This window comes from Doryrhamphus excisus, chromosome 14, assembly GCF_030265055.1.
Source record: "Doryrhamphus excisus isolate RoL2022-K1 chromosome 14, RoL_Dexc_1.0, whole genome shotgun sequence".
NCBI lineage: Eukaryota > Metazoa > Chordata > Actinopteri > Syngnathiformes > Syngnathidae > Doryrhamphus > Doryrhamphus excisus.
In genome coordinates this window covers 12433349-12457792 of record NC_080479.1, presented here as the reverse complement: position 1 = coordinate 12457792, position 24444 = coordinate 12433349, and the positions used below count along the sequence as shown (strand labels likewise).

Below are 24444 nucleotides of genomic sequence, written 5' to 3'. Positions count from 1 at the left end.
AAGTTGCGTGGTCACGTGAGCGAGGCCACCAATCAGAGCGCCTCCTGTGGGCATCATGTAAACAGGAACCAATGGAAAGCATGGCACTGGCACCAGCAGAACCTCTCCGGAGTGGCTTACGTAGCCGTTGTCTTCGTTAAATCTCATTATGGACACGCAAAACCAATCAAGAAACTTGTTTACTGCACGAACACAAACTTATGTGGGCGAGGCTTCCTTATGCAAAAAAAACGAAAAAAAAAATGCAGAAAAGCTGCGAAAGTAGGAGCATATTTTGGGGAATATAATAAAATGCATGTAAGGGGTTGCAAAATGCTTCTTTTGAATGAAAAGTAGCGGTTAATATTCGTATTCACTGCAAAAATGAACCTTTTTACTAGATTCTTTACACCAGCATCACCACCTTGAAGCACAAAGCCGAGCTTGCATCACTAGCAACAAAAACACCTTGCACCATTGTTTGCTTGCGCGTAAAATCCAGCTGCTTTTCAGACCTAAATATATAAAAAAAAACATCCCCAAAACTATAGCACCTGTTATATAGATATGTTGCTATGCCTTTGTTTACATGCATTCACCAATAATCGAAATTTTAAGCACATATGATAATCACCATCAGCATATATAGTGACACTGAGTGCGTAAAGTCTATAATTTGCAGACATGTAGCACATATCTGGCAACACAACTGGCAGCAAAATAAAGCACCGTGTAACAAACACGGTGATTTTGACGCATCCTTTAAATGCACAAAACTGCTGCGCTTTTGCACACACTCAACCAAACATGTCATGTATTTGCCACAATGTGAGCACCAAAATTCAAATCATGGGGGCAAGTACACCGGTAACACACATTGCTAAGATTATTCATAAGTAAATATTGTATTTTTAAAATGTCAACTATTTTTGCACACACATTTCCATAGTTGTATAGTGCATTTTTATATTTGTGTGGATTTGCAACCCCTATTTCGTTGCACTCCAAATAACAGTCCTCCGTAAAGTAATAATAAACATGTCTGACCTTGTTTCTCGCCATCAGCCATCACTTCTTCTGCCTGCCTGTCGTCCATACCGGAGGAGAGACAATACTGTCCTTCAAGATACTGCAGCTCCTCACTGGGACACACTGGCCGTGTCAACAAGTCCCCTGGAGCACAAACAAGAAACACAAACTTCAGGAATATTGAACAGGGTTTCCCTACTCATTTTCTGGCCTTCACCCCCCCCCCACCTCTCTCTTTGAGTCCCCCTTCTCTGTCTTCACTCCCCCAAACAGAGATAACTTCTGCCTGACCCCAAAGTGACACAGTTTCCATTTTGTTTCTGATTAATCTTGCCCATTGACAGTCTTTGTTAAACAACAAGGCGTGCCCCCTTCTCCTAAAGGGGTGACATTTTCATATCTGTTAGACGCAATGACCCAGGCTTCACCCCGGACTTGGACTTCTGGCCAACTGTGGATTTTTTGGGGGGGCGGACGGCATCGGTTCCCTCAAATGAAGGAAAGCTTTTAAATTGGAGGAAAACCCGCACAAGGCAGACCAAAGCGGAAAATGTGAGTATGTTTTGCACTAATGTCAGATATGGATTTTTAGACGGGCATGCAAAGCAGCTAAAAGGATGTATTGGATTGCACTTGAAATATATTAAAGTATATGATATGATATTATCCAGGAGGTAGCATAATTGCAGAAGATGGCAAGGGAAAGATAATTTACAGCAGAGGTCCTGTTGAAGTATAGGCCGGGTAATATCATATCCTCCGCCGCACTTGTTGATAAGCTTGCTTTTCATGTTATCCAAGCGAGGCCTGCAAAGTGAGGTTCAAAATTCCTTTAACCGGTACACTTTAATGCCATTTCTAGCCCGGAAATGCCTGCTTTTAACAAGCACCTTTCCCCACATGGGACGGCGTGTCTTCTAAGCAAAAAGCAGTTTACAAGGCAGACCGTGATGTTCCACCTCAGGGAGCACTGATGCCGCCAAGTGAAGGTCTGCTAAGGTAAAATACATCACACGCACTGACAGCTTACTGTAAATTTAGATTATGAGTGAAGTGCTGTGACGATAGTGACAGATTGCAGGTGGCTAACACAAGGTCTCTTGTCTATACGTAATCATAATAAATATCATTCTGCAGACAATATGTGTGCCAAGGATTCTTGCCTTTTGCAGAAATATTTGGACTACATATTGTCTGTAAAATATAAAGTGCAGTCTCTTCAGGTGCGTTTAGATGCCGCACAAATGCAGGAAAAGTGCAAACCAGCATAATAGTTCTTTTGAAATATATTATTTGACTGTAGAATAATACCGTGAGGGGAGAAATGTGATTATTTCTATTATCTAACGAACGTTCTTTTATTACAATTGTGTGATGTGCAAAATTGTACATTTTCAAATAAAGCTACAATTTCATACCGTAAAAAAGAGTCACTTGTGTTATTGATATCGAATAAATGACCTCACGTGCTGTGTTGTGGATTGCATTTCTTTTTTTAAATTAATTTAAGTAGTTAGTAATTTTACCCGCAGATTGAATATATTACATTTCTTAGCAATCATAAACGGAATTATTTTTTTAAAGGTACAACAATGGGTTAAAAATAGTGTATTTTAATTCAGTCTTTGTGAGCAACAAAAAACATCTGTGCCATTTTTGTCCCCCCACCCAAAAAAAAGCTTTCTATTCAAGCTGATCAGGAAGAGAGGGGCTAAATGTTTTTTAAGGGGTGCTTCTAGGAGCTCGGTTTTGGGGTGGGGGGTCTGTTCAGGGCCTTCCCATTACGCAGTGACCGGGTCGAGAGAATCAATCCTCAGAATGCAAATGCCACCCCCCCCCCCCTTCCCGTCCCCAAACATATCAAATGCAATTTATTCAAAGGAAATTCACCAATCAAGCGCGATAATAAAACGCCAGCCACTCAATCTTGTTGCAGGGGGACGGCTGGGGAGGGTGGTGGTTGTGTGTGTGTGGGGGTCCCGCTCCCCTCCTCCCGAACGCAGGGTCACCGTGCATGCAGGGTTCACCTGGAGTGCACACTGCAACATATGTAATTCAAAGCTATTCTATCTTTTGTGTGGACGAGTCAAGATCGCCATTATGAGGCTTGCAGGCATCAAGCTCGGAGCGAACAGATGACGGTGACTTGCCTCACAGCCTCAACTTTTGACCCCAATTTTTCCTCTTCTCCTGCTATCTCGCTCTCATCAGAGGCGGCCCATTGAGACATGATGCCCCCCAAAAAAGATTTAAACAACATCAACATGATGCCTAGACGAGGATCATTTCCATAAATTTAATAGAAAAGGAACAACCTGCACGATGTGCCTTCCTGCAGGGAGTGATGAGCACATATTCAAGACAAAGGGAGCAAGGAATATGCAAATAGTTGACTAAAAGTGTGTGGGGGGGGGGGTGAGTAAAAATGTTTTCCCCCTCATAGCATCAGCAGCATCCCAACACTTGTTCATCCATCCACATTATTCTCCTTCTATGGACAAGGCCGAGAAAGCGTGCTGCCATTAAGCTGCGTGCGTGTTGTGTTGCCTGAGCACACATTTGCAGGCTGACAGTGAACTTGGCCTAAAGCGAGCTCTGCTGGTGGCTCGGAGAGGATGCAGATTTATCTTGGAGCTGCAAGGCATGACCTCGGAGTGAACCCTCTCAGCCTGGCAGTATGCCTGCACGATCATTTGACATATTGGCTGGGATTTTCATTTCTAAAAAAGCCAAGCTCTCGATTTTTCTCTCTCTTTCTCCCTCCCTCTCTTTGTGCATTGTTTTATTGGCATTGTATTGGGAAGGACACAGCATAACCTCATATAAGGTGCTGCTTCATTTAGCAAGGCTGTATATAGGATGTATATGGACTCTATGGTTTGATTACATTGTATTTATTGCATGGGGATCAACAGGATTCATTCATTCTACTAAATGCCACTGGTCTTAAGCATAGACATGAAGCTGTTTTTGGAATACAAAAAACAAATATCGCATATCTATATGTGTACATTAAATAATATATGAAGTACATGTGCTGAAATAGTACACATTTCCTGTAGAACATGCTATTTTAGCTAGGACAGATATAGGCCTCAGTGCCAGAAATGTCTACACACAAGTACTTTATACTTACTTTTGAAAAGTTAAAGAAAGGGGATTTTAATCATAATACTATTATTTTATTTATACTATATAATAGTTTTTTCTGCACAATATGCCATTATTTTAGCCATGTCAGATACAGGCCCCAGTGCTAATAATGCCATCTTTATATGCACACATGCGTCCTAGTTCCTTTTGGATAGTTGTAAAATCATGTTTTTATTATTTGAATAGCAATTTAACAATATTTTTCGAATATAATATTTCACAACGAGCGTCCTGGTTACTAAAATCTATTTATTTTGGACTGTTTGCCGGTTTCTTTGCTGATTGGCTGGTTCTCCTTCCTCATCATGATGTTGAAGTTATTAATATTGTCCAAAAAAAAGACGTCCAGGTTGGATGAACACAAACTTTGTGTTCCAAATGTAAGCCTTGAGCTCCACCAAAGAGTGACTTTTCCCCCCAAAAAACGGTCTGGAAAGGTGGGGGGGGTGATTTGAACTTTTCAACCCTAAACAACAATATGACGTGGCTGACACAAAACGGAATTCCTTTTCAAAAGTCTCCCTGCTGCTTGTCTGTTTGTCCCCAACTTGTGTTTACTTGACACTGTTTACAGCCTGTGGCCCAAACAGACCAGAGCAAACTTCCACTAGGAGTCATCGCCGCAGTGCAAATGCAATCAAAGCCAATTAACTGTATCAAATAATTGTGCACACACAGGAAACTTCGCGTGTCGTGATCTGTGAATTCTCCGATGTTATCCAATAGAAAGAGAAAAAGACGAGAAGTTAGTGGGTGGAAATGGACGCGGAGATAATTATCCAACATGCAAAAATGGATTATGAGTTGCACCACAGATGGAGGGAAACAAGTTACACGGGGAAGGAAGCAATTAAATGTCCATGAGCCGGACCCAATCCTGCCTGCAACATCTGCCCAGACCAGAACTCAACGCTGCACAACTGACAAATTAGCGTAATGGACTAATTGGGAAAGATAGAGGGAGTGCATACAATAATAAGGCTATTTAACACAGGCCGGCTTGTTCTCTGGGCACAAACTCACCCTGAGACGAGCTCCTCATCCTGGGCCATGCATACACGCAGCGTCCGGTCCGGTCCGGTCCACTCGGGAACACTGAGCTCAAGTGACGCAGTGTTCTGGTCAAGCCACACTTCTCAGACGCTGCAAAAGGCAGAGTCAGACCAAGCCTCGCCGCCAGTGCGATTATATGTTATGTGCAATATACTGTCAACTCCCCAAAACCATAAAACTTACTTTAATGGCCATCACGTGACCCTTTATGGCCAGTGAGCCTATCTGGCTGCGCGCCGGATGATTTTTACGATCCAATTCATAGACAAAACCCCCCATTCATTTAGCACCCAAATGTCAAAGAGCCAGAAAGGGGGCCTAATAAAGTTTACAGCTTGAAAAGTCGAGCTGATGCTGCAAGAGGGGCGAAAAGGGCCAGTTTGGTGTGTGAGCCTGATGAGGAGCCCAAATGTCCAACAGAACTACAAGCAGGGTGAGTAAAAAAAAACATTTCACGGTTTAAAAAAAAACCTGTTGAATTTCTTTCTTCTTTTTTTTTTTAAAGAAAAATACCAGTCTCTACGAAAAATGAATGCAGTTCCAGTAAAAAGTTTATTTTAATGAGCATGATGAACAGCAACAATTTACAGTACATTTTAAACTTCCAGTCTTTTTTGGGGGGGAGTGGGGAAAACATATACACAAATGTGTAGATTAAAAACAACCATAAAATATTTATGTATATATATATATATAAAAAACGTCTTAAGAAGTTGCAAAATAAACAATTAGAATACAAAGCGCAGCTGTACTGTACACACAATACTTTGCAGACTTTCGGAGGCACATTATACACCACACAAATAAATACAATACACATATATACTGCAGGTACTACTAAACACGTCAGCTGTGGATTGAGTGGACATTGAGTGCATTCACTGGTTAATAGGTAGCGTTTTTTTCCCTTCCTTTTTCTGAACAAGAAATAATTTAAACATTTACTTATCGGTTTAATCTAAATCTAGACAGAGCTGTACACTGACGTTGAAGTATCATATACGACTAAGGAAAGTAACATTACAATGTTGGATATAATGTTAAGAGTGATGGGGGTGCACCCCCACGCACCCCCCCAAACTCGAGTCTCTGCACACTTCCCCCAATACAGGGGACAGGAAGTTGATATGACAACTTTTTAAATATATTTTTGTATCACTCCTTATCAGGGGTGATGATGATGATGGTGGTGGTTGAAGTGGGGGGGGGGGGGGTGCATCAAGGCCTGTAGCCTCCCCCGCCTGCAGCAGCCATGCTCATGCTCTTCAGCTTGTTGTCCTTCTTCCACTTCATTCTGCGGTTCTGGAACCAGATTTTGATCTGTCTCTCCGAGAGGCACAGGGCATGTGCTATCTCGATCCTCCGCCTCCGGGTCAGGTAGCGGTTGAAGTGGAACTCCTTCTCCAGCTCCAGGGTCTGGTACCGGGTGTAGGCGGTCCGGGCACGCTTCCCTTCTGGTCCTGACAAATCTTAGATAGGAAGAAAACCAGCGTATGGAGAAAACGTTAATATATACAATGTTACTCATATATGTATTAATGCGGAAATGGAATTTCTACATTTCTAAACGAATATCGAAGAAAAGACCAATAAGAAATTAAGAAATCGTGCAATAAAAATCTCACGCACATTTAATAAATCCAAGTACTTTGTTATTGTATGAAATGAAATGTAGATTTAAAAAATAAATATCGTAGTATGCAGCAAGTGTGCACACAAAGTATAGCCATATACTTTATACTTTGAATGTTTAAGTAGGACTTTAGCAGACAGATAAGGACAACATTAGTGTCATTTAGTTCTATATCAAGAGCATTGAAGTTTACCGTGACTTATGTGTAGTTTCCTCATCCACGGATATATCTGAGGCTGAGCCGGGTCGCTGACGTTCTGTGGGGTGCTGGGTGCACTCCCCGTGGGCTTTTCCTCGTCCAAAGGGGACCCTTTGGGCGCACAGTCCCGACTGTGGAGCAACGAGCCACCGCTGGAGCTCGAACACGGACTTGGAAGTGAGTTTTTCCCGACTCGGTGCTGAGACCGAGAGTCTGTGACCTGCGTGGAGCTGGCGACGGGTAACGGGTCAGCCGGAGGGGACAGAGCCGAAGCGACGGTGCTGTTGGCGGCGGACTGCGTGTACCTGACCGGTTCCACCGAGGGGGTGTTGGCCGCCGAGTTGTTGCTGGGGGAGAAGGCGGCTGCGCGCTCGCTGCCCACAAAGTGTCCGGTACCGGCCCGGCCGACTGTTAGGTCCATTCCGTTGTAGCCATAGCCGTACCTGCTGGAGTGCATGGCTGGGGAGTCTCTGTATTGCTCGTCCGCCGAACTGTGCTCGCCATAATTATGCAACTGGAAGTCCGCGCCATTGGGATAGCGACCGCAGAATGAGTTCACAAAATAGGAGCTCATTTGTTGACAATTCCTCCGCTTGCTCTTTTTAGTATTATTATTATTATCGTAAGAGGAGAAAGGCGTAAAGCAGCGTGCGTGATTTGTGGCTCTTATGCTTCCACGCGTCCTATAGCAGCCTTGCACAATTTATGATGAATTATGGAAATGAGTGGGACATGGACTTGATTCTCTCTTACGTAGGCATCCAAATATGGGGTACGGCAAAGAATCACGTGCTTTTGTTGACCAGTCGTAAATCCTGTTCGGTGACCTCCAGAGGTAAACTCGAGCACTGAGGAAGTGCGGGGTGGAGGGGGGGATAGACGAGGAGGGGGCTCCGTGGCTCAGGGCAAACTTTGCCTTGTCGTGGTGCGCCATCGTCTGGCGCAACTGTTGCACTGTCGCTGAGAGCATTGGGGGGGTCATTGGGAGGTTAACGAGCATTGCGGCAAAAAAGCGGACGGGCTGCCTGGAAACAATACAGGCAGAGCGAGTGGCGTGCTGGGAGTGCAATATCTGCTATAGGCTGGTGTGCACAAATAACACCATTACCCTGCTACTATATGCATGCCAGGAGAGGCGATCCGTGCAAATTGTGCCTATAATACAAGAAAACACATCTTTTGCATATTTTGCAGTCCTCGTTATAATAATACACCCCAACGAGGAATCATATGGGTGCACTAATGCATCACTTATTGTATTGGGAGACGATAAAAACAATAAAAACATTTGAAGCTTTTAACCTCATTTGTGTTGTTTATTTCTTAGACGATTCTTTCGTTATTGCATTTGGTAGTGCATAGAACAGGACGGCAACGTGGACTCAAACATTTGGATACTCAATGATGTTCAATGCTATTGAATAAGAACTGCATGCACAGCATTAAAATCCACTATTACCTCCATATACATTAAATATAGTGTAAAAAATATAGGATGAGATGGAATACAGCAAATCAGTGAAAAGAAAATGGATGTCTAATTCTAATATATTTGGACTGTATGTGACATGGGGATCAAATAGTTGTCACACATATATATATATATATATATATATTACATATATACTATTATCTATTTTCTATTCATTCAAATATGACCATTAAAACATTTAAGTACATAATTAAAATATTTTCATCTACAGTATTATATTTTTCTCACAGTTTTGATGGAATTATCCATATAGGCTATATGTATATGTATATTTACCACATATTTTCTATATGTATATTTCTATTTAATAATATGTAATGTATATATGGATCTATAATATGTATGTACGTTTTTGTGAGTATTGAAATTCTCTGCATCCGTCTCAACGGTGCATATATAACATCACAGTAGAATAATACAGTCCAAAAAAAAGCTGAGGGTCTATGCAGAAACTGGCAGAGCCGAAATAAAAGGCCAAGGAGCGACTCCGTTTGGTCACAGCCTTGTGGAATTTTTATGGCACCCCTTGTCTCTTTATGTGAGCTTGTGAAGTGGATTTTGGGTTCATGCATTTTTAACCCTTCGGGCAGCCCTTTGCCTTGCATGTGCACACCCCCTTAGATACTGATATGAACGTACACTACACTATACGGCCAATTTATAAACGTTAATACGAAATAAATAAGAAGCTATATGAGACGAAGGAAAGGAGAGTGTATAATGTGTTTCCTTCAACAGCTGATTTACGGGTAGGGGGGGCAATGGGAGCAAAGTTCCGAGACATGGGGACACACCCAGGAGCTAAAGAGGGGCCCGAGAGGAGAGAAAAAGGGGTGGGGGGAATGCATGCAGCAATAATATGGACTGGTAGTGCACTCTGCAGGCTCCTCACACACTTACACGCTTTACAGGAAGTACAAAAAAGAACTAACCTTCATTGTGGAATGTACACAGAAGCCTTTTGAATATTATTATTCAACTACGAAGGCGTGTGCTATATCGTTTTCATAGTAATATACAGCAAATTAAGTAGAAGCACAGAGAAGAGCAAAGTAAAGTAGAACATGAAGAACAAACAATATATCCAAAGTCATGACACAGTATGAGTCAACAGTCAAGCATGTCATGGTTTGTGCAGCATCTGGGTCATATGCACTTTAAAGAAAAAGGGGGGGGGGGATCTATTCTCCCACCAAGCCCAACACTTCAAACACATATTTTCACTCAAATAGGAGGTCAACCTGCCAATCTCCCTTTGCACAGACAAGAGCTGCAAACGTGTTCAGCCACACGGGGGCGACAAACAGCAACTGTCTCCAACCACATACTTGCGGTTGAAGCCCATCCCAGTTTAAAGTCAACAGCAAATAAACAAAGCAACGGGAAAAGGATGAAGTGATAAGCGCACGTCTGTGCCGAGATGCAGCATGGAGCATGAACAGCGTCATCACCGATAGCCACCAACATAAAGCACCACAAACAAGAAGGCGACACATATACGTGGCAAGCTGACATATTATAGATTTTAGCTGTCCTACCTTGTGTGGAGAGTCCCAGGTGTCCGGATGGAAACAGGAGATCCCGGGTGGTGGGGGTGGTCCTCACTGCACACATCTTGCCAAAACGTGCAAAGCATCCAGTCAAAGAACGCTTCTGTGGTTCAATCTCCTCCAAAATGAAATTTAAAAAAAAGATGCAAGAAGCAGGGCGCCGGTGAAACCATCCGAGTGGGAGCTGGAGCCCGTTAAATGAAAGGCTGCTCTATTCCTCGATTGGAAATTATATATAAAAAGTTCACGTTCACTGCTCCTGGCCACGTGACGAGCTGCAGCCAATAGGAGGCCGAGCTGCGTCGTAAAGCCGGATTGCCGTGTTGTAAATTTTCATAAACAACAACGGATTTATGGCCCAGCGCTGGAAGGAAGGAGAGAGGGAGAGATGGAACGGTGGGGTGTACAAAGGAGAAGGGAGGGAGGGAGGAAAGGAGGGAGGGAGGCAGGGGGCAGGTCAGCAATAGGCGCCATCTTAGTGAGGGAAGAGGGAATGCAGAGTTCAACAGTCATTCTCCTTTCTTGTGCAGCCTCGTCGCCTCATACTTCACATTCCCCCAAACCTCACCTTCAATCACTGCTCCATTTTCTTTACTGTGTACAAGCCTCCTTGTATTTTTAAACATGATATTTCCGGTATTTCCCCCGTATTATTCTTTTTTTGTCCTGTAATTTGACCTTATGTAACGTCTCCATTCTCGTTATTAATATTATTAACTTGAGCATGTGTGGTTGGTATTATAATATATACCAATAATAATATCGGATTGTAAAAATTAAGTGGACAGATGCAAGTGTGTATCTTCATAAAAAATCTTATTTAGCTTCTATTAAAAATAATAATACTAAAAATCAGTATATTACATCAGTAAGGCTTTTGCACTATTTAGAAGTGTGTATGTGTGTTTTGAGGGGTATCAAAGTTGGTATATATTTGGAATTTGCCTGAGTGTGTGTGTGTGGTGGGGGCATCTTTGGGGTCTAAATATATTGCTTTATTGGTGGCAAAATAATTTACATTTGAGTCAGTTTTTAAGTTTAAAATATGGGCGAAGTGAAGTGTAAATGGGGGCAATTCAGGGGTATAATATACATAAAGTGGGCATTTATTTAAGGGAATCCTTCCTAAGAAAATGAGTTGAACATTATTTCCATTCATCATACTTATACAATAATGGAATGTGATCTCTTAAAGTCTATTTTTTTGCTTTTTTTTGCAGTGGGACAATGGATCTGCAGTTTACTCCTTGTGGGCACCCCTGTTCCATTTTTGTTCTGGGAGCAGATTTTAGTATAAAAATAATGTACATACTTTCATCCTCCGTGGAACACCGGCTGAAGTGGAGCTCCTTGTCCGGTCCAGGCTGGCATCCTCGGTGGCTGGGACCTGCAGGAAGACAATATACATGAGTTGTAATTTTTATTTTTAAAAAACGCATGTTAAATATGAGATTTTTAATAAAAAATGAAGCTGCAGAGTTAATTTCAACGTGTGTATACTTCTAACTAAGATGTAAATAATGTATGTAAATAATGTCTTAAATGTATTTGCGTCAGGGTTTAACATTTATAGGCATTTCCTTTTTCTTTGCTAATAAAATCCCCACATTGCCTGCAGTCTAAATCCACCTGCTGACAGTATAACCGAGAAAAAATGCGTCCGAGAGCATGCCTGCAGCCTTTTTGAAGAGTGCAGGCCCAATTACAAAGTAGCAAGTAGCTGCAGAGTGCAGCAGAGCTGATTTACACAAAAGGTCAGTCTTTTTTTTCCTTTTTTTTTACAACCACAAAGGGGATAAGAGGGTTTGAGAGTAATAGGAGTGCACAGAAAAACCCCCAGCGGCAAGGTCTATTGGTGCTGAACACAGAGGCACTGACCAAATGAATTTATGGCTGCAAAACTCATTAGTTGCGCAATAAAAGTTTTACGATTCCTCCCATGCAACACCAGTGGCTTCACGAAATTAATTGAAACACCAATGGTTAGGCTAAAGCATCCTTGTGTGGAGGGAGAGGGAGAAAAAATCACACTTGGGGAGCTAGTGGCAAATACCTGCTGTTTGCAACATCCAGGGCTACATCCGGTGTTGTTTATCCGGCGGCGAGGTGCAGGCTGGCGGGCCGGATGAGAGCAGCTGTCAGGGGGGCAAACGGGATGCAGGGCGATGTCTGGGATGGACATGGGCTGGGCTGGCCTCCAGACAAGACCGGGTCAAACAAGAGCTGTGACGGATAAAGAGTCCACTCCGAGATGAGATCTTTGCAAGTCCTGGACTCGGTCAGCCTATCCTCGCCGTGTATTTACTAAGAAGACCATGCACATAATAAGAACTCATTTTTTTCGCCTGTCTGATTTGTTGGGTTAGAATCTTCAGTGTCGTTTTTACGAGTTGGTGTGATATATGACAGCAATACGCCCCAGATTTACACCGAAGCTCATTTTTACCGAGGACCCCGGCCTGCCTGCTCTCAGCCAATCAGGAGGCAGATATGAAATCCATCATGGCGCAGGTTGCAGAGTGGGATTAACACTACCCACTCATAAACACGCTGCACATGAAATAAAACCTTCCTGGAGTCACCGGGACCGACATGGAACATTTTCTTCATCTGTGTTTAAGAGAGCGAAGTCTCCATGATTATTGTGTACAAAGGGAAAACATATTGAAATTTGACATGCAGAAGTTATAACATTTCTATCTTACCATAAACTATGCATTAATTCTAATTTTTGTTTTCCGTCGATCGTAAAATATCAATTACTTCTATCAATTCATCTACCTTTCTAAATAAACTCTAGACTAGATAGACTAGATACAAACTAGTCAAAATGATTGCATTATTCAATAAATTAAATGTTTAATTAAATTACCATGTAATAGTTCAACAAATAATTGCGATGACAAAATATCACATTATAAAATACTATTGGGGAATAACAATGTGTTATTTTAAATTACATAATACACTTGATATATATACAAATATATATTCAGCATTTTATTTGAGATTTTCAATAATTTTACCTATATGAAATGTCTTGTATTTATCTATAATTGCAGCTAAGCAAATGATGATAATTAAACATTTAATATTACAATTATTTTGGATAGCATCCCTTTTAATTATATTGTGTTTTGTAAAAAGTGACAAAAGGGAAGTAAATGTCTTGTATGCAGCATTTCCACGCTAAAATAAAGGGGGCATATGTCTCCATATTATAGCAGTTGACTTATATTTTTAAACCGTTGCACTGACGTGAAATGAAACGTTTACGTTCAACTGCTATAGTGCCGAAGCGGTCTTCCCCTGCTGTGGTGATTCATCCTAACAACCGCAGGCAAGAGTTTGGCTCCTGTGCCGTTCAGAGATTGTTAAAAAGGTGTCAAATTGTTGGGTTGAACTCTTAAAATGTTACTACAGTATTTCTAGCACCAACAGCACCGCAACAGCAGGTTCATTAAAGAGGAGAGACGCCTTATTAAAGCTTTAAGACATGTGGAAGGGTGTCGCCACCCTCTGGTGAGTTGAGGGAACTGCACAGAGAGGAAGGCCGTAGAATGGCGTTAAGTTAAATGCATTGGACGTTATAGAAAATGATTGTGAATATTAAATATTAAAATACAAATATTGATGGTGGAGTTATGTATTGTGTGGCTTCTTTATGTTCAATTGTGTATTTTAATGCTCGCCATAGTTATGTACATTATATATATATATATATATATTATATAGGCCAAATGCACAGCCGTATACGAGTGTCTTTATGGCTGTCTCGACGCGGTGCAATAGGGTCCAGGGGGCGGAAGGTTCCCAGGTAGAAACAAAGGCTCAGCCCAAATGACCGTGAGTCCTGCTTGCGCGTCCCCGTTGGGAAGACTCCAATAAAGCTGATCATTTCCGCTCGGCCTTTTGTCCAGACCCAAAGAGAAGAAAAAACAAATGGGTGCCATTCTGGAAACAGCCTAATTGTGTCTGGACGGCCATAAAGCCATTAAAAGTGGAATGCCAGACAGTATAGGAGACCAGGCGTTTTATTGCACTGTCTCTTGTCGAGTCTTTGAAGTTTGGGTCCATCTGCGTCCCCCTAAACGCGTCACAACAGTCTCACCTCCAAGCGAGTCTTCTAATATTGCAGCGTTTTCGGCCGTTAATGGAGACTATGTAACTACACCGACACCAGAGGGGAATCAGACATCATGTGATGTCAAATATTTGGCAACGTGCACAGACTTGAACCATGCCTTGGAGGAGGTCGTGTTTAAAAAAAAAAACATTACTTGCACAAAAAATGTGGGAATTTCCTACCGGTTTATTCTCAAACCGGTCGATTTAGTCCAATACTGGTTTGTCGTTTCACTTCAAAGAAAGAAGGGATATGCTTCAAGTGTTCAAGTCCTTTTTTTCTTGTTTTGTGTCCGCTTGCCTCGCAGCGCTTTGCACCCCATAAAATGTTATAGCGGTAATTGTCTTTTACGGCTCTATAGAGCCATCACCATACGTCCTTACTGTACACCCCAACATAATATACTCCTTTTTGGATTATGATGTTGGTCTTTACATCGTTTCTGTGTGTTGGATGTCTTGCAAATCAGCGTCAATTCACCGCTAGTTTTTTTTTGTGCAGATATAATTTGTTTTATTTTAATAAATAAAGTACAAATTACACTTGAGAACCAAACAGACGGTCGGCGGACCTAGAGGTAATCAATTATAACCTACAGTGTTATTTAATTTCTCATCACTATAGACAATTCCTTCCAAAACCAAAAAAAAAAGTCAATTCCTGAAATGTAGGCTTAATTTCTGTTTCTAATGCAAGCCATTCTACAACAATTTGTCATGAGAGAAAATAGGTTATTGTAGGTAGTTGATAAACACATATAGGTAGTCAGTCATGTGATGTAACATAGAGCTTCAATATAGAATATTCTAACGAAGTATAAGCACTTCCAGGAGGGTTTCTGAGATGTAGCACCTATCTTCATACTATGTGGTCAACGTCAGACTAAACTCATAACTCTAGCAATAATAGAGAAGAAACAATTGAAAAATCAAAGACATTTTTACAAACTAGCTCAGGTGGCTGAGAAATAGACGACAAATAAGCTACAAACCAGAACACACAGCTGGAAACATCCATACACAAACAAGCACAGAGACCAACTAAGTCACTTTAACGAGATACTAATAAAACTAAACAAAAACACCATAAGAAAAGGGGACAACTAAAAAGGCAGGGCACTGTTAAAATTGTGCAATGTAAAAAAGGTAGTCGCATCAAACGAGAGCCTAACATGCTTTTATACAAGACAATTAAGCCCAATGGGTTCTGCTGCTTGAATCAGACGAGGCTCCAAGCAGGAAAAGCTCGCTATTGGCCTCATTTTGTCATATGGAGTCACTCATCTTTAGATGCGCCATCTTTGTTAAACTTCTTCATCTTCATCCTGCGGTTCTGGAACCAGATTTTAACCTGTCTCTCGGTGAGGTTTAAGAGCCTCGCCACCTCGTACCTACGGTCCCTGGTCAGGTAGGTGTTAAAGAGGAACTCTTTCTCCAGCTCCAGGATCTGGTGCTTTGTGTACGGACAGCGCTTTTTTCTGGTTGCACTCGCGTGGAGCCAGTTGGAGACGGGGTTATCTGGAAAGAGTGGGGCGACACGGGGGTGAGGACTCGATTTTTCGGGGGGAGGAGGAGGAGGGATGGTGGTGGGGTGACCGGACAAATGCACATAAACACAGAGTGGATCACAGCGAAGGATGCAAGGGGATGCCAATTAATGGGGGGGTGCAGGGATGTGACGCGTCAGTCCACGCAGCCTTACATGATATTAATAACAAAAGCACCAAGCGTGACTTACTCGGATCGAGGCCTGGCTTTTCTTCACTCTCCCCGGCCACGTCAACTCCCCGACCCGATAGTGCTTCCTTCTCCCCGGCAGATGCAGCCACCGGGCCACTGCTGTAGTCAGAGAGCAGCAGCGCCGTGTGCGAACCGGCCATCGTTCCTTGAGCTTCGGGTTTGATTCCGTAATGGTGGGGCGTCTGTAATCCGGCCATAGGCTCCAGGAGCCATGACTGGTAGCGGGCGTCTGACTCAGCGCCGACCGGGCCTTGGGGGTGACCATACGGGTGATGATACACAGAGGAGACGGTGCCTGGGAACTGAGCGGGGACGTGGCTCCATGACGCGCCGAATACCGGTGGTTTGGACGGGAAGGTACAAGTCCCGAGCTCGCTGTGGTCACTGATGGAAGGGGGGTGCTGTCTGGCGTGCTGGTACCCGGGCCCGGTGGGGTATCTCGGCATGGAGAGCTCCTCGCTCTCGGGGAGAATGAGGGAATCGACGTAGTAACTAGTCACCGCTCCGGATGTCGACATGGCCGCAAAGTACTACACGTTCACATGCACGCAGTTAGCACAGCCATGCAAACAACAACACAACAAAAAGCACGCACGTACACACACACATACACACGCAGTAAAGCCAGCCTCACAAAATAACAATGTGGAGAAATCAAGTAGCAACTTGGCCCCTCACACAACTACAGTGGGCTTGTAATGTGCAGGGAGCCACGCCGCCATGCCATTGGACAGCAGGCACACGTGATCATAAAGGCTGAACAATAAAGTATAAATCAATCGCCTCTGGTCATTAAATACGCACCCCACTTCCCCAATAACAAACACTAGTTTGAAAAATAAGAATAAATAAATACAATTTGCTAGACATTGCAAAATACATGAATGAAACATGAATGACGTAATGGGGGGAGTCGACTTACTGCTGCTGCTTCATGTTAAAGCCTTGCTGCAAACGACACGGTATTTTCGAAGCTTATTTTATGAGTTATTTTATAGGCCACGTAAGCACCCTGGCCATTGCTGCATGCTCACCAAAAGACAATGTTATTAACAGCAGAGGGCATGCATGCCGTTTAGGTCGATAATCCGCATGATCCTCGACTACTTTCACCATTTCATTGAATATTTCAATATTATTTGATTATTCCAGCAAATAATGACATTTTGGTGCATTTCAGAGCTTATTTATGAGTCGTTATTTGGACAATAGTATTACAATTTGGATCATGTCTATGCTACATACCTGCTGCCGTGTTGCGTTTGTGGTATGTAAATATAACATGCTTATAAACTTACATGACGATTGGACGTGGGTTCCAGAATGCCGCACAATATTCATTTGTTGTAATAAGAGAATTATGGCAGTTTGAGAAAACAAACACGCAGTTTTAGTCGTTCATGTAAATGTTGTGTTACAATGTTGTCTTTTTGGTAGTTTTTTTTACATGCGAGGCCCTAATAATTGATTCATACAATTTAAAAAATAGCATTTCATTAATGGAATGGTTTACAAATCCGTACATTTGCATAGACGTCACAAAATAGCTAATAAAGTCAGAATTATACTGACATGAAAAAATGCTACAGTAAAGATAAATGTAATACATTTTAACAAGGGCCTGAACATTGTTTACATTTTATTTGCAAGCAACACCACGACGACGGGTTGTACTTCTCTAACCTTGTTTATCGTTTGCAACGTTATCGCTTGCAAGGGCCTGTGTATAGTTCACCATAGCCACCATTAACAAATACGCCTGTTGGCATTTAGTTAGTGTCTCAGTGAAACCTTACACTTATATGTGGCTAAAATATGCAAGTGGTGGCTGTGGTTTCCCTCTTTTAGAATCAAATTATGCGCAAGGAAGAAAAAGCACTTAGAATGGTTGCAATGTGAGAATGAATTAAATTGGCTGGAGAGACGGTTGTGTTTGAAAAAAAAAGACATTTAAATGTATATAGTAGCGGCTAGTATTATAGATAAGCACTAACATGCAAAGGGACGCTCATGTGTGTGACACACATACATATACACGCGTGTATTTTCGCCAAACTGCTTCTTAAACTGCGCAAAAAGGCTACAGATTATAGATTAAAGACGTCACAATGATACATGGACACAAGGTGTACATAGTTGTAGCATTAGTGTACATTGTTTGGCAAACATACATCAAACGTGGCCGGGGAGGGAGGGGGCACAGGAAGAAGGCTCAGAATAGACCCTCAGCAAAGTCCTCAGATGTAGAAAACACGCCACTATTGCAATAGCTCTCAGGCTGTAAACCTAAATCAGGCTGTTTTTTTCACCTACTTTACCACAGGGGCTATTCACCGCATTTGCCCGCAGATAACAGCCTGTCTGGCGGATCTAAATATCGCCATAAAGCCCTTCCCCTCCTTTTGTCTGAGGCACTATTGCGCAGCGGAAGCATCCGGTCTCATTGCCCACGGAGGTCGCTGTTGGCCCATTCACCTTCCCCTTCCCCTCCACTGCAGTGGTCGTAACCGAGGCCTTGTCTGGCGTGTCTGCGTCACTCGAGTTATATCAATAACGCATATCTTTTAACATGAAATGAATTCATACGGAAGTCAGCTCATGGTATGACCCAAAATGGGGGGAAAAAACCGCACACAGCAGGAGCAAAGATTCCTCTCTCTAATCAGAACCCCACGTCACTGCATAGTTCTGTATTGTTTTTTTTAACCCCTGCTTTTGCTCTCCATTCGTCATCGATGTGCATAACTGGGGCAATTAAGACAGTTTCATGTTGCAGAGTTAGAAAAGCACCCCAACAACATGAAACTACCTAAACCACTCGACAGTCCATCTGGGGGGACGCAAGTCATGAAACAAGTCATATCTGAACATAATAATAACGATAATAATAATGATAATAATAATAGCAAACGTGTAAGCCGGTCCAGTCACACATAACCAATGAAGACGAAGGCAACTACATGGATTTACACAAGAGACAAATCCGCAAGAATGAAATGCACTTACCCATGCATCGTCCTTGCAATAATTCCCAAATGTAAAAGATTATTTTTATCCACACTGATGGGATTAGAAGCCGGGAGAAGAAGGGCCTCCTCTCCGTGTGAAAGACTCTCCCACGACTGAAGCAGCTCTTAGAGGAGAGGGAGAAAGCTCATATAGCAGCCAGTCATAAAACTCTACAATAGCCGCCTGCATGCAGCTAAGACGCCTTATAGCCTCATTTCTTCATTATTTCCGATGGCAATTACCCAGCACGTTGCACGGACGCTCATCTTCAAATAAAACAATCCACTTTGGTACTCATTGTAGTGGTTTTTCTTTTCTTTTCTTTTTTTTTATAGTTTGATTCCAAACCTGTCATTATAAAGCACACACACACACACACACATACATAAACAGGGAGCAAAAACACAAGCAGCTACTCCATAATGCGACAGAGCGATATAATTTATTCAGTATGACACAAAACACAATGTTGGTATGTACACAAAAATATATACAAGTCCAAACACATATATATATATTTTTTATCGTGGAAGGTTGTTGCTCTTATTTATACACATGAAGAGGCCTGCTGACTAGACACCGAATATGGTCACTGGTGGCTTATTATTGTTATTATTCTTATTAATATTACCGTGGTGAGACCATGCACATTTAAATATAAAAAAAAATCGGACAGACTAAAATAAAATGAAATGTGTGGACAAATCTTTTGGGGGGTGAATATACTCCACATTTAGTCAATAATACGAATGTTTCCATTTGGAGTCACATATATAGGGTGTCTGGAAATAAAGCCCACATGAAGTGTGTGTGTGTGTGTGTGTTGGGGCGTGGTGGTAGTAATGGAGGTGTGGGAGGGAGGGGTGGGGTGATGTCATTCATTAGACTAATATTCTATCCTTTTGAAATGTGTTTTTTTTGTCACCTCGTTCATCACGAAAATCCGTAGTTGGAGGTGAGCTCCCGGATCCTGTTTTCTCGCGTCATTTTCTTCAGTTTCATCCTACGGTTCTGGAACCAGATTTTGACCTGTCTGTCAGTCAGGTGCACGCTTTTACTGATCTCTAGGCGGCGCTCTCGAGTCAGGTACATGTTGAACAGGAACTCCTTCTCCAGCTCCAGAGTCTGGTGCTTGGTGTAGGGACAACGCTTCTTCCGGCCACTCTTTGCAGTCAGCCAATTGGCCGCGTTGTCACTTTTGTTGTCGCCTACAAAGGGAAGGACGCACACATGCGTTATGGCCTGCACTGTCAGCCACACGCTTTTCGTGTGTAGTTTGCCATCTTTACGTCAGCCAATGTGTCTATCTATTTCTCTATCTTTACATCACTGAATGTTTGTGGGTCCATCTTTGGAACAGATAGTGTGTCCATGTGTATTTTTGTCCATGTGTATCAGTGTGTGCATACATTTTTATACACGAGTGAGTGTGTATTTCTAAATGTATTTGTGGCAGTATGCAGCCTACATGTTTTTTTTAAACTATATTTCGTATGTCAACAGTGCGTTTTTATTAGTAATAGTGATCGTGTGTCTGTGTCAGCGTGTTTCTGACAGGCCGTGGAGTATATGCACATTTTGCATCAGTGTGTGTACTGTATGCATTTCGTATCTGTTCATACAGTATGTCCGGGAGTGTCTTTTGTATCTTTTATGTGTGTATTAGTTGCGTTTTTTTGTCTTTTAGCGAGTGAGTGTATACATTTTTTTCTAATTTGTGTTTTGAGTGGAAATTTGTCTTTTGTAAATCAGTGAGTGTGTGTATATTTCTATATTGCCTCTTTGTATCAGTCTGTGAGTGAGTTATATGTACTTATGTAAGTGAGTGAGTGTGTGTGTATTAGTATTTTGGTGCAGGTGTCAGAATGGGTGTGTTTGTATTTTTGGGTCAGGGTGTGGTGTTTTTGTTTTGTCATGTCATGTGTGTGCGTGTGTGTGTGTTAATGAGTGTGTGTGCACTGCGTCAAAGAGTGTGTGTGTGTGTGTGTGTGTGTGTGTGTGTGGATGTATGTTTGTGTCAGTTGGTACACGAATAACAGTTGAAATGGAAGTAAGGAAAAAATAATTAAAAGGCAACAACAACACAATCAACCATTTTACGCATGAAGAAGTTTAGCTATATCTTCTGTAAACGCACAGGCTTCCCTATAAAGCTATTGCTGATCAGCTATGTTATAGCCGGCCACAACAATGCCTTCATATGTACATGAATAGCATTACAGCTATATTAGAGTGACGGTTGTGTTAGCGAGAAAGCCATTTATGCTAATTAACAGGTGCTGCATTCAAACACAATGCAGTTGGGTTACCTTTGCTGTCCTTCTCTGGCCTCTCCTTGTCCTGCTCGTCTGTTTCCTCGGCTGAGGATCCTTCTGCATCCGTGGACTCCCGTGGATCTTCTCTCGCCGGTGCAGCTTGGGGCTGCCGGTCTGTTGCAGACACCGGCTCTTCGGTGGTGTCCCTCCCTTCCGCGCCGGGAGCTTGAGTGGAGGTCGGTGGCGAGTGAAATCGGGCAGGGGCGCTGGAGTGTGGGCCCAAATGAGAGTAGGAAGGGTTCGGCTGTGGGCCGTCGGTGTTGTAAAGTTTATGAGGGTGAGCGTGGGTCTGAGACAAGCGGAAATAGCCCGGCACAGGCACTGAGCCTCCTCCACCCCCGCCGCCTCCACCATCGCTCACTGTGCAGGAACCGGCGGAACTTAGCCTCGAATAAGTCAGGTCTTCGGCACCAGAAGCTTTGGGGCACTTGGGCTGCTCATAGAGGCAGTAGGTGCTCTCTTCCTTAATGTTCTGCGGGAAGGAGCAGGGCGTGACCTGAGGACCCACGGAGCGTTCTTGCTCAACTCGACATGACCTCTGGGCGTCCATCCACATCTCCATACTGGACAGGTATGCCCCGGGACCGCTGACCAGATTTTGAGGGCCCACTTCGGTCCGCTTGGCCATACCTGGGAAGTATCCATAGTTGTGTAGTCCGTAAGGCACTTCAGCAGCGGTGCTATGAGGCACACACACGGCGGCGCTCCCGGCGTAATGACCTCCACAGTTCTCAGCCCGTCCGCTGATCAGAGAATCCACCAAGAAGGCATTTCCTGATGGACTGTCCGAACATGACATTATTGTAGAGTATTTTGGCGAAGGGAGAAGATAGCCCCCTCTGTCTGACATTTCTTGTGCAAAACATGCTGGATATGATTAGGAGCACCCCTCATTCGAGCGTGTGCGCAGGACGGCCAATGGGAAGGCTGCAAAGGGCAAAGTCCCGCCCACTCGCAGCCCTACGTAGCACATCTATCATGGAGCTGAGGACGAAGAGAGCGCAGCCATCACTGTATGCCTTCATCTTGCCTTAATGCACCACCATTATAGCCTGAATAGAATCGACGTCCACCATGATACACTATGAAAGTTTTAGGATACACTAAAATAGAAATGTATGAAGCATTGCAAGCCTATGAAATCCTATAAACCTCTGTTTGCGTCTGCAATAAATATGAATACATCATAAAGACATATACAGTTGATGCAAGTCGGATTTACAGAATGGTAAATCTAGTAGGAACCTGTATGGGCGGCTAAAAAAGCCACCGAAGGCATAAAATGCAAATCCACGACTTGGCGGTAATAAAATGTTTCTACAACAATTTGCCTATGGCGAATGTCTTGCTAAAAAGCACTTTTATGCGGGGCATCAGCCTGCCTCAAGACAGCTGGAGCTCTTCCGCTGTAAAAAAAAAAAAAAAAGTTGTTTGGACTAAAGTGGCCAGAGGAGAAATAGAGATATCAAACCAAACGTTTGATTTTTTTGTGTGTGTATTTGTCCTCGGAGGGTGTCCTTGAATGCCACACAGCCTTACAGTACATACATTTCCATTATTTGCACACCTCTGATTTATTAGGAATTGTAGAACATGCATAAAGGCGCATAGCAAGCTCGCCACAGGTATAAACAAATAATAGAGCTATTAGACTGGTTTTCATAGTAAAAAAAAAAAAATACAATTCGAACGTTACACGCAAGAGACGATGTAGTAAACTGCGAGGTTGATATTGGAACTGAGGGAAATACACATTTTGATGAGGATATTTAACGGCTTTAGTATTTTTGTCAGTATACAATATATGTGATATTTAGTTATGAGGGATTAGGGGTTTAATTTTGTTTTTTTTTTTAAACGTACGGTGCAATTTAAAAAGTATTTACGTAATTCGTACAACAAAAAAGCACAATCGATTGGTGTTGGTATCTATGTCGAAATAGTTGCAAGTGTTTGCACGTACACCTCAACTTGTTGGTCCAATTTAAGGCCATAAAGGCCTGCAATAAAAATACAACTCTCCTTCCACCTCCTCCAAGGGTCCTTGACCATGCATGTACACGCTCTTATTGCTCCAGTTAATCTGGGCTATCTTTGCCATGACCAGGCCAACACCAGCCTCCGAATTCGGGTGTACAGAAAGAGCGAAAATCGCGGAAATGAAAACAATCCTTGTTATTTTAAGTGTGTGTGTGTGTGAATGTAAATGTGAGTAAATGATGTACCGAATTATTCCACCCGGAGGTTATTCACAAAGGCACAATTTGAGAATAGGAAAATGGAGGTTTGACATGTAAAAACAGTGCACGAGGCATACATTTTGCACTCTATGCTGCCGATTTTGACGCAAAATTGCACAATCTATGCTCCACACTACACAAGGCTGGCCTAAATAAAGACTAGGAGTAAATCCAAAGCATGTATATTCTCCTCCTGTGTCCTGCCAACTTCTTGGACATATGAGCCAACGGGGAAACCAAATACATCAATTAATTATGTGCGCCCTGGATTTTACTATTTGGGCCTGTTGTGCCGTAGAGAGGGAAAGAGGATGTGGGGTGCTATCGATATCTTTCTGCTGCAGTTATTAATTGTGGCTATTAAATCTTCATTTTCACAGCTGCCTGGCCATTTTAGCCTCCCAACAGTTTACTCTGACCACTGACTTTGATCAGCTCCCTATAATGGTGGCCGAAGAGGCACTCAGGGTCGGATCATGTTCGTCCAGAGTGCAGCTATGAACAATAATGCGGCGTTTTATTACATCCAGCGGAAGCCTTTATTTTTCACAGGAGACAAAAACTGGGGGAAGGAGAGCTAGTCCACACGCCCTGACGTCCACAGACACCGATTGGCCTCAAGGGCAAGAAGAGCGGAAGGAAAAAGGAGAGTCAATCGGTGTTCTATCAGAAGCAACAATCAACTTGACTAATAAGACTTTTTATCCACTTGGCACGTTTGTTAAGTGTTTTTGGAAGGGCGTCAAACGTTGCTGTCTTTGCATGGGAAAGGGAGGAAGATGAATGAACCCTCAAGTCGAGTCGCTGTGATTTAAAGTGTTTGGATGCATTTGTTTGGGGGACAAACCGCACAACAACTAACAGGAAGACTGCAGCATTGCTTTGACTTGGACCCAATTTCAAAAACTCCGGCTCAGCAAAATGAAC

General features: G+C 42.7%; 3 protein-coding genes across 6 annotated transcripts in view; all 3 read right to left on the bottom strand.

Annotated features, from left to right (window-relative positions):
* Positions 1 to 5783: 5783 nt before the first annotated feature.
* Positions 5784 to 7736, bottom strand: hoxa5a (homeobox A5a). Of its 3 annotated transcripts, XM_058047835.1 has the most exons (3): positions 7352 to 7736; positions 7041 to 7276; positions 5784 to 6683 (listed from the first exon to the last, which is right to left on the bottom strand). In XM_058047835.1, exons 1-3 carry the CDS (start codon positions 7618 to 7620, stop codon positions 6433 to 6435), a joined length of 756 nt encoding a protein of 251 aa, XP_057903818.1. In that variant the 5' UTR covers positions 7621 to 7736; the 3' UTR covers positions 5784 to 6432. The 3 variants fall into 3 exon arrangements, with proteins under 3 accessions (XP_057903818.1, XP_057903816.1, XP_057903817.1); XM_058047833.1 differs by having other exon boundaries at positions 7041 to 7736; XM_058047834.1 differs by having other exon boundaries at positions 5784 to 6674; positions 7041 to 7736.
* A 6747-nt stretch (positions 7737 to 14483) lies between these two features.
* On the bottom strand, positions 14484 to 19316 carry hoxa9a (homeobox A9a). 2 transcript variants are annotated; one of them, XM_058047837.1, is made up of 3 exons: positions 18960 to 19316; positions 15952 to 16483; positions 14484 to 15731 (listed from the first exon to the last, which is right to left on the bottom strand). In XM_058047837.1, exons 2-3 carry the CDS (start codon positions 16469 to 16471, stop codon positions 15490 to 15492), a joined length of 762 nt encoding a protein of 253 aa, XP_057903820.1. In that variant the 5' UTR covers positions 16472 to 16483; positions 18960 to 19316; the 3' UTR covers positions 14484 to 15489. The 2 variants fall into 2 exon arrangements, with proteins under 2 accessions (XP_057903820.1, XP_057903819.1); XM_058047836.1 differs by lacking the exon at positions 18960 to 19316 and having other exon boundaries at positions 15952 to 17501.
* Positions 19317 to 19318: 2 nt separating this feature from the next.
* Positions 19319 to 24444, bottom strand: part of hoxa11a (homeobox A11a) — a 29429-nt gene continuing 24303 nt past the window's right edge. The window contains exons 2-3 of the mRNA XM_058047829.1: positions 21272 to 21907; positions 19319 to 20170 (exon numbers count right to left, since the gene is read on the bottom strand). Of these exons, the coding sequence (XP_057903812.1) occupies positions 19896 to 20170; positions 21272 to 21905 (909 nt within the window). The 5' untranslated portion in view covers positions 21906 to 21907 and the 3' untranslated portion in view covers positions 19319 to 19895. The remainder of the gene's footprint in view (positions 20171 to 21271; positions 21908 to 24444) is intronic.

What these genes read in the sequence shown, in the direction of transcription:
- hoxa5a (XM_058047833.1), bottom strand. Translation starts at nt 7,620, where the DNA reads ATGAGCTCCTATTTTGTGAACTCATTCTGCGGTCGCTATCCCAATGGC. An exon ending in GAAACTACACATAAGTCACG is followed by an intron (nt 6,684 to 7,040) that starts GTAAACTTCAAT and finishes TTCCTATCTAAG; the next exon opens with ATTTGTCAGGACCAGAAGGG.
- hoxa9a (XM_058047837.1), bottom strand. Translation starts at nt 16,471, where the DNA reads ATGTCGACATCCGGAGCGGTGACTAGTTACTACGTCGATTCCCTCATT. An exon ending in AAAGCCAGGCCTCGATCCGA is followed by an intron (nt 15,732 to 15,951) that starts GTAAGTCACGCT and finishes CACTCTTTCCAG; the next exon opens with ATAACCCCGTCTCCAACTGG.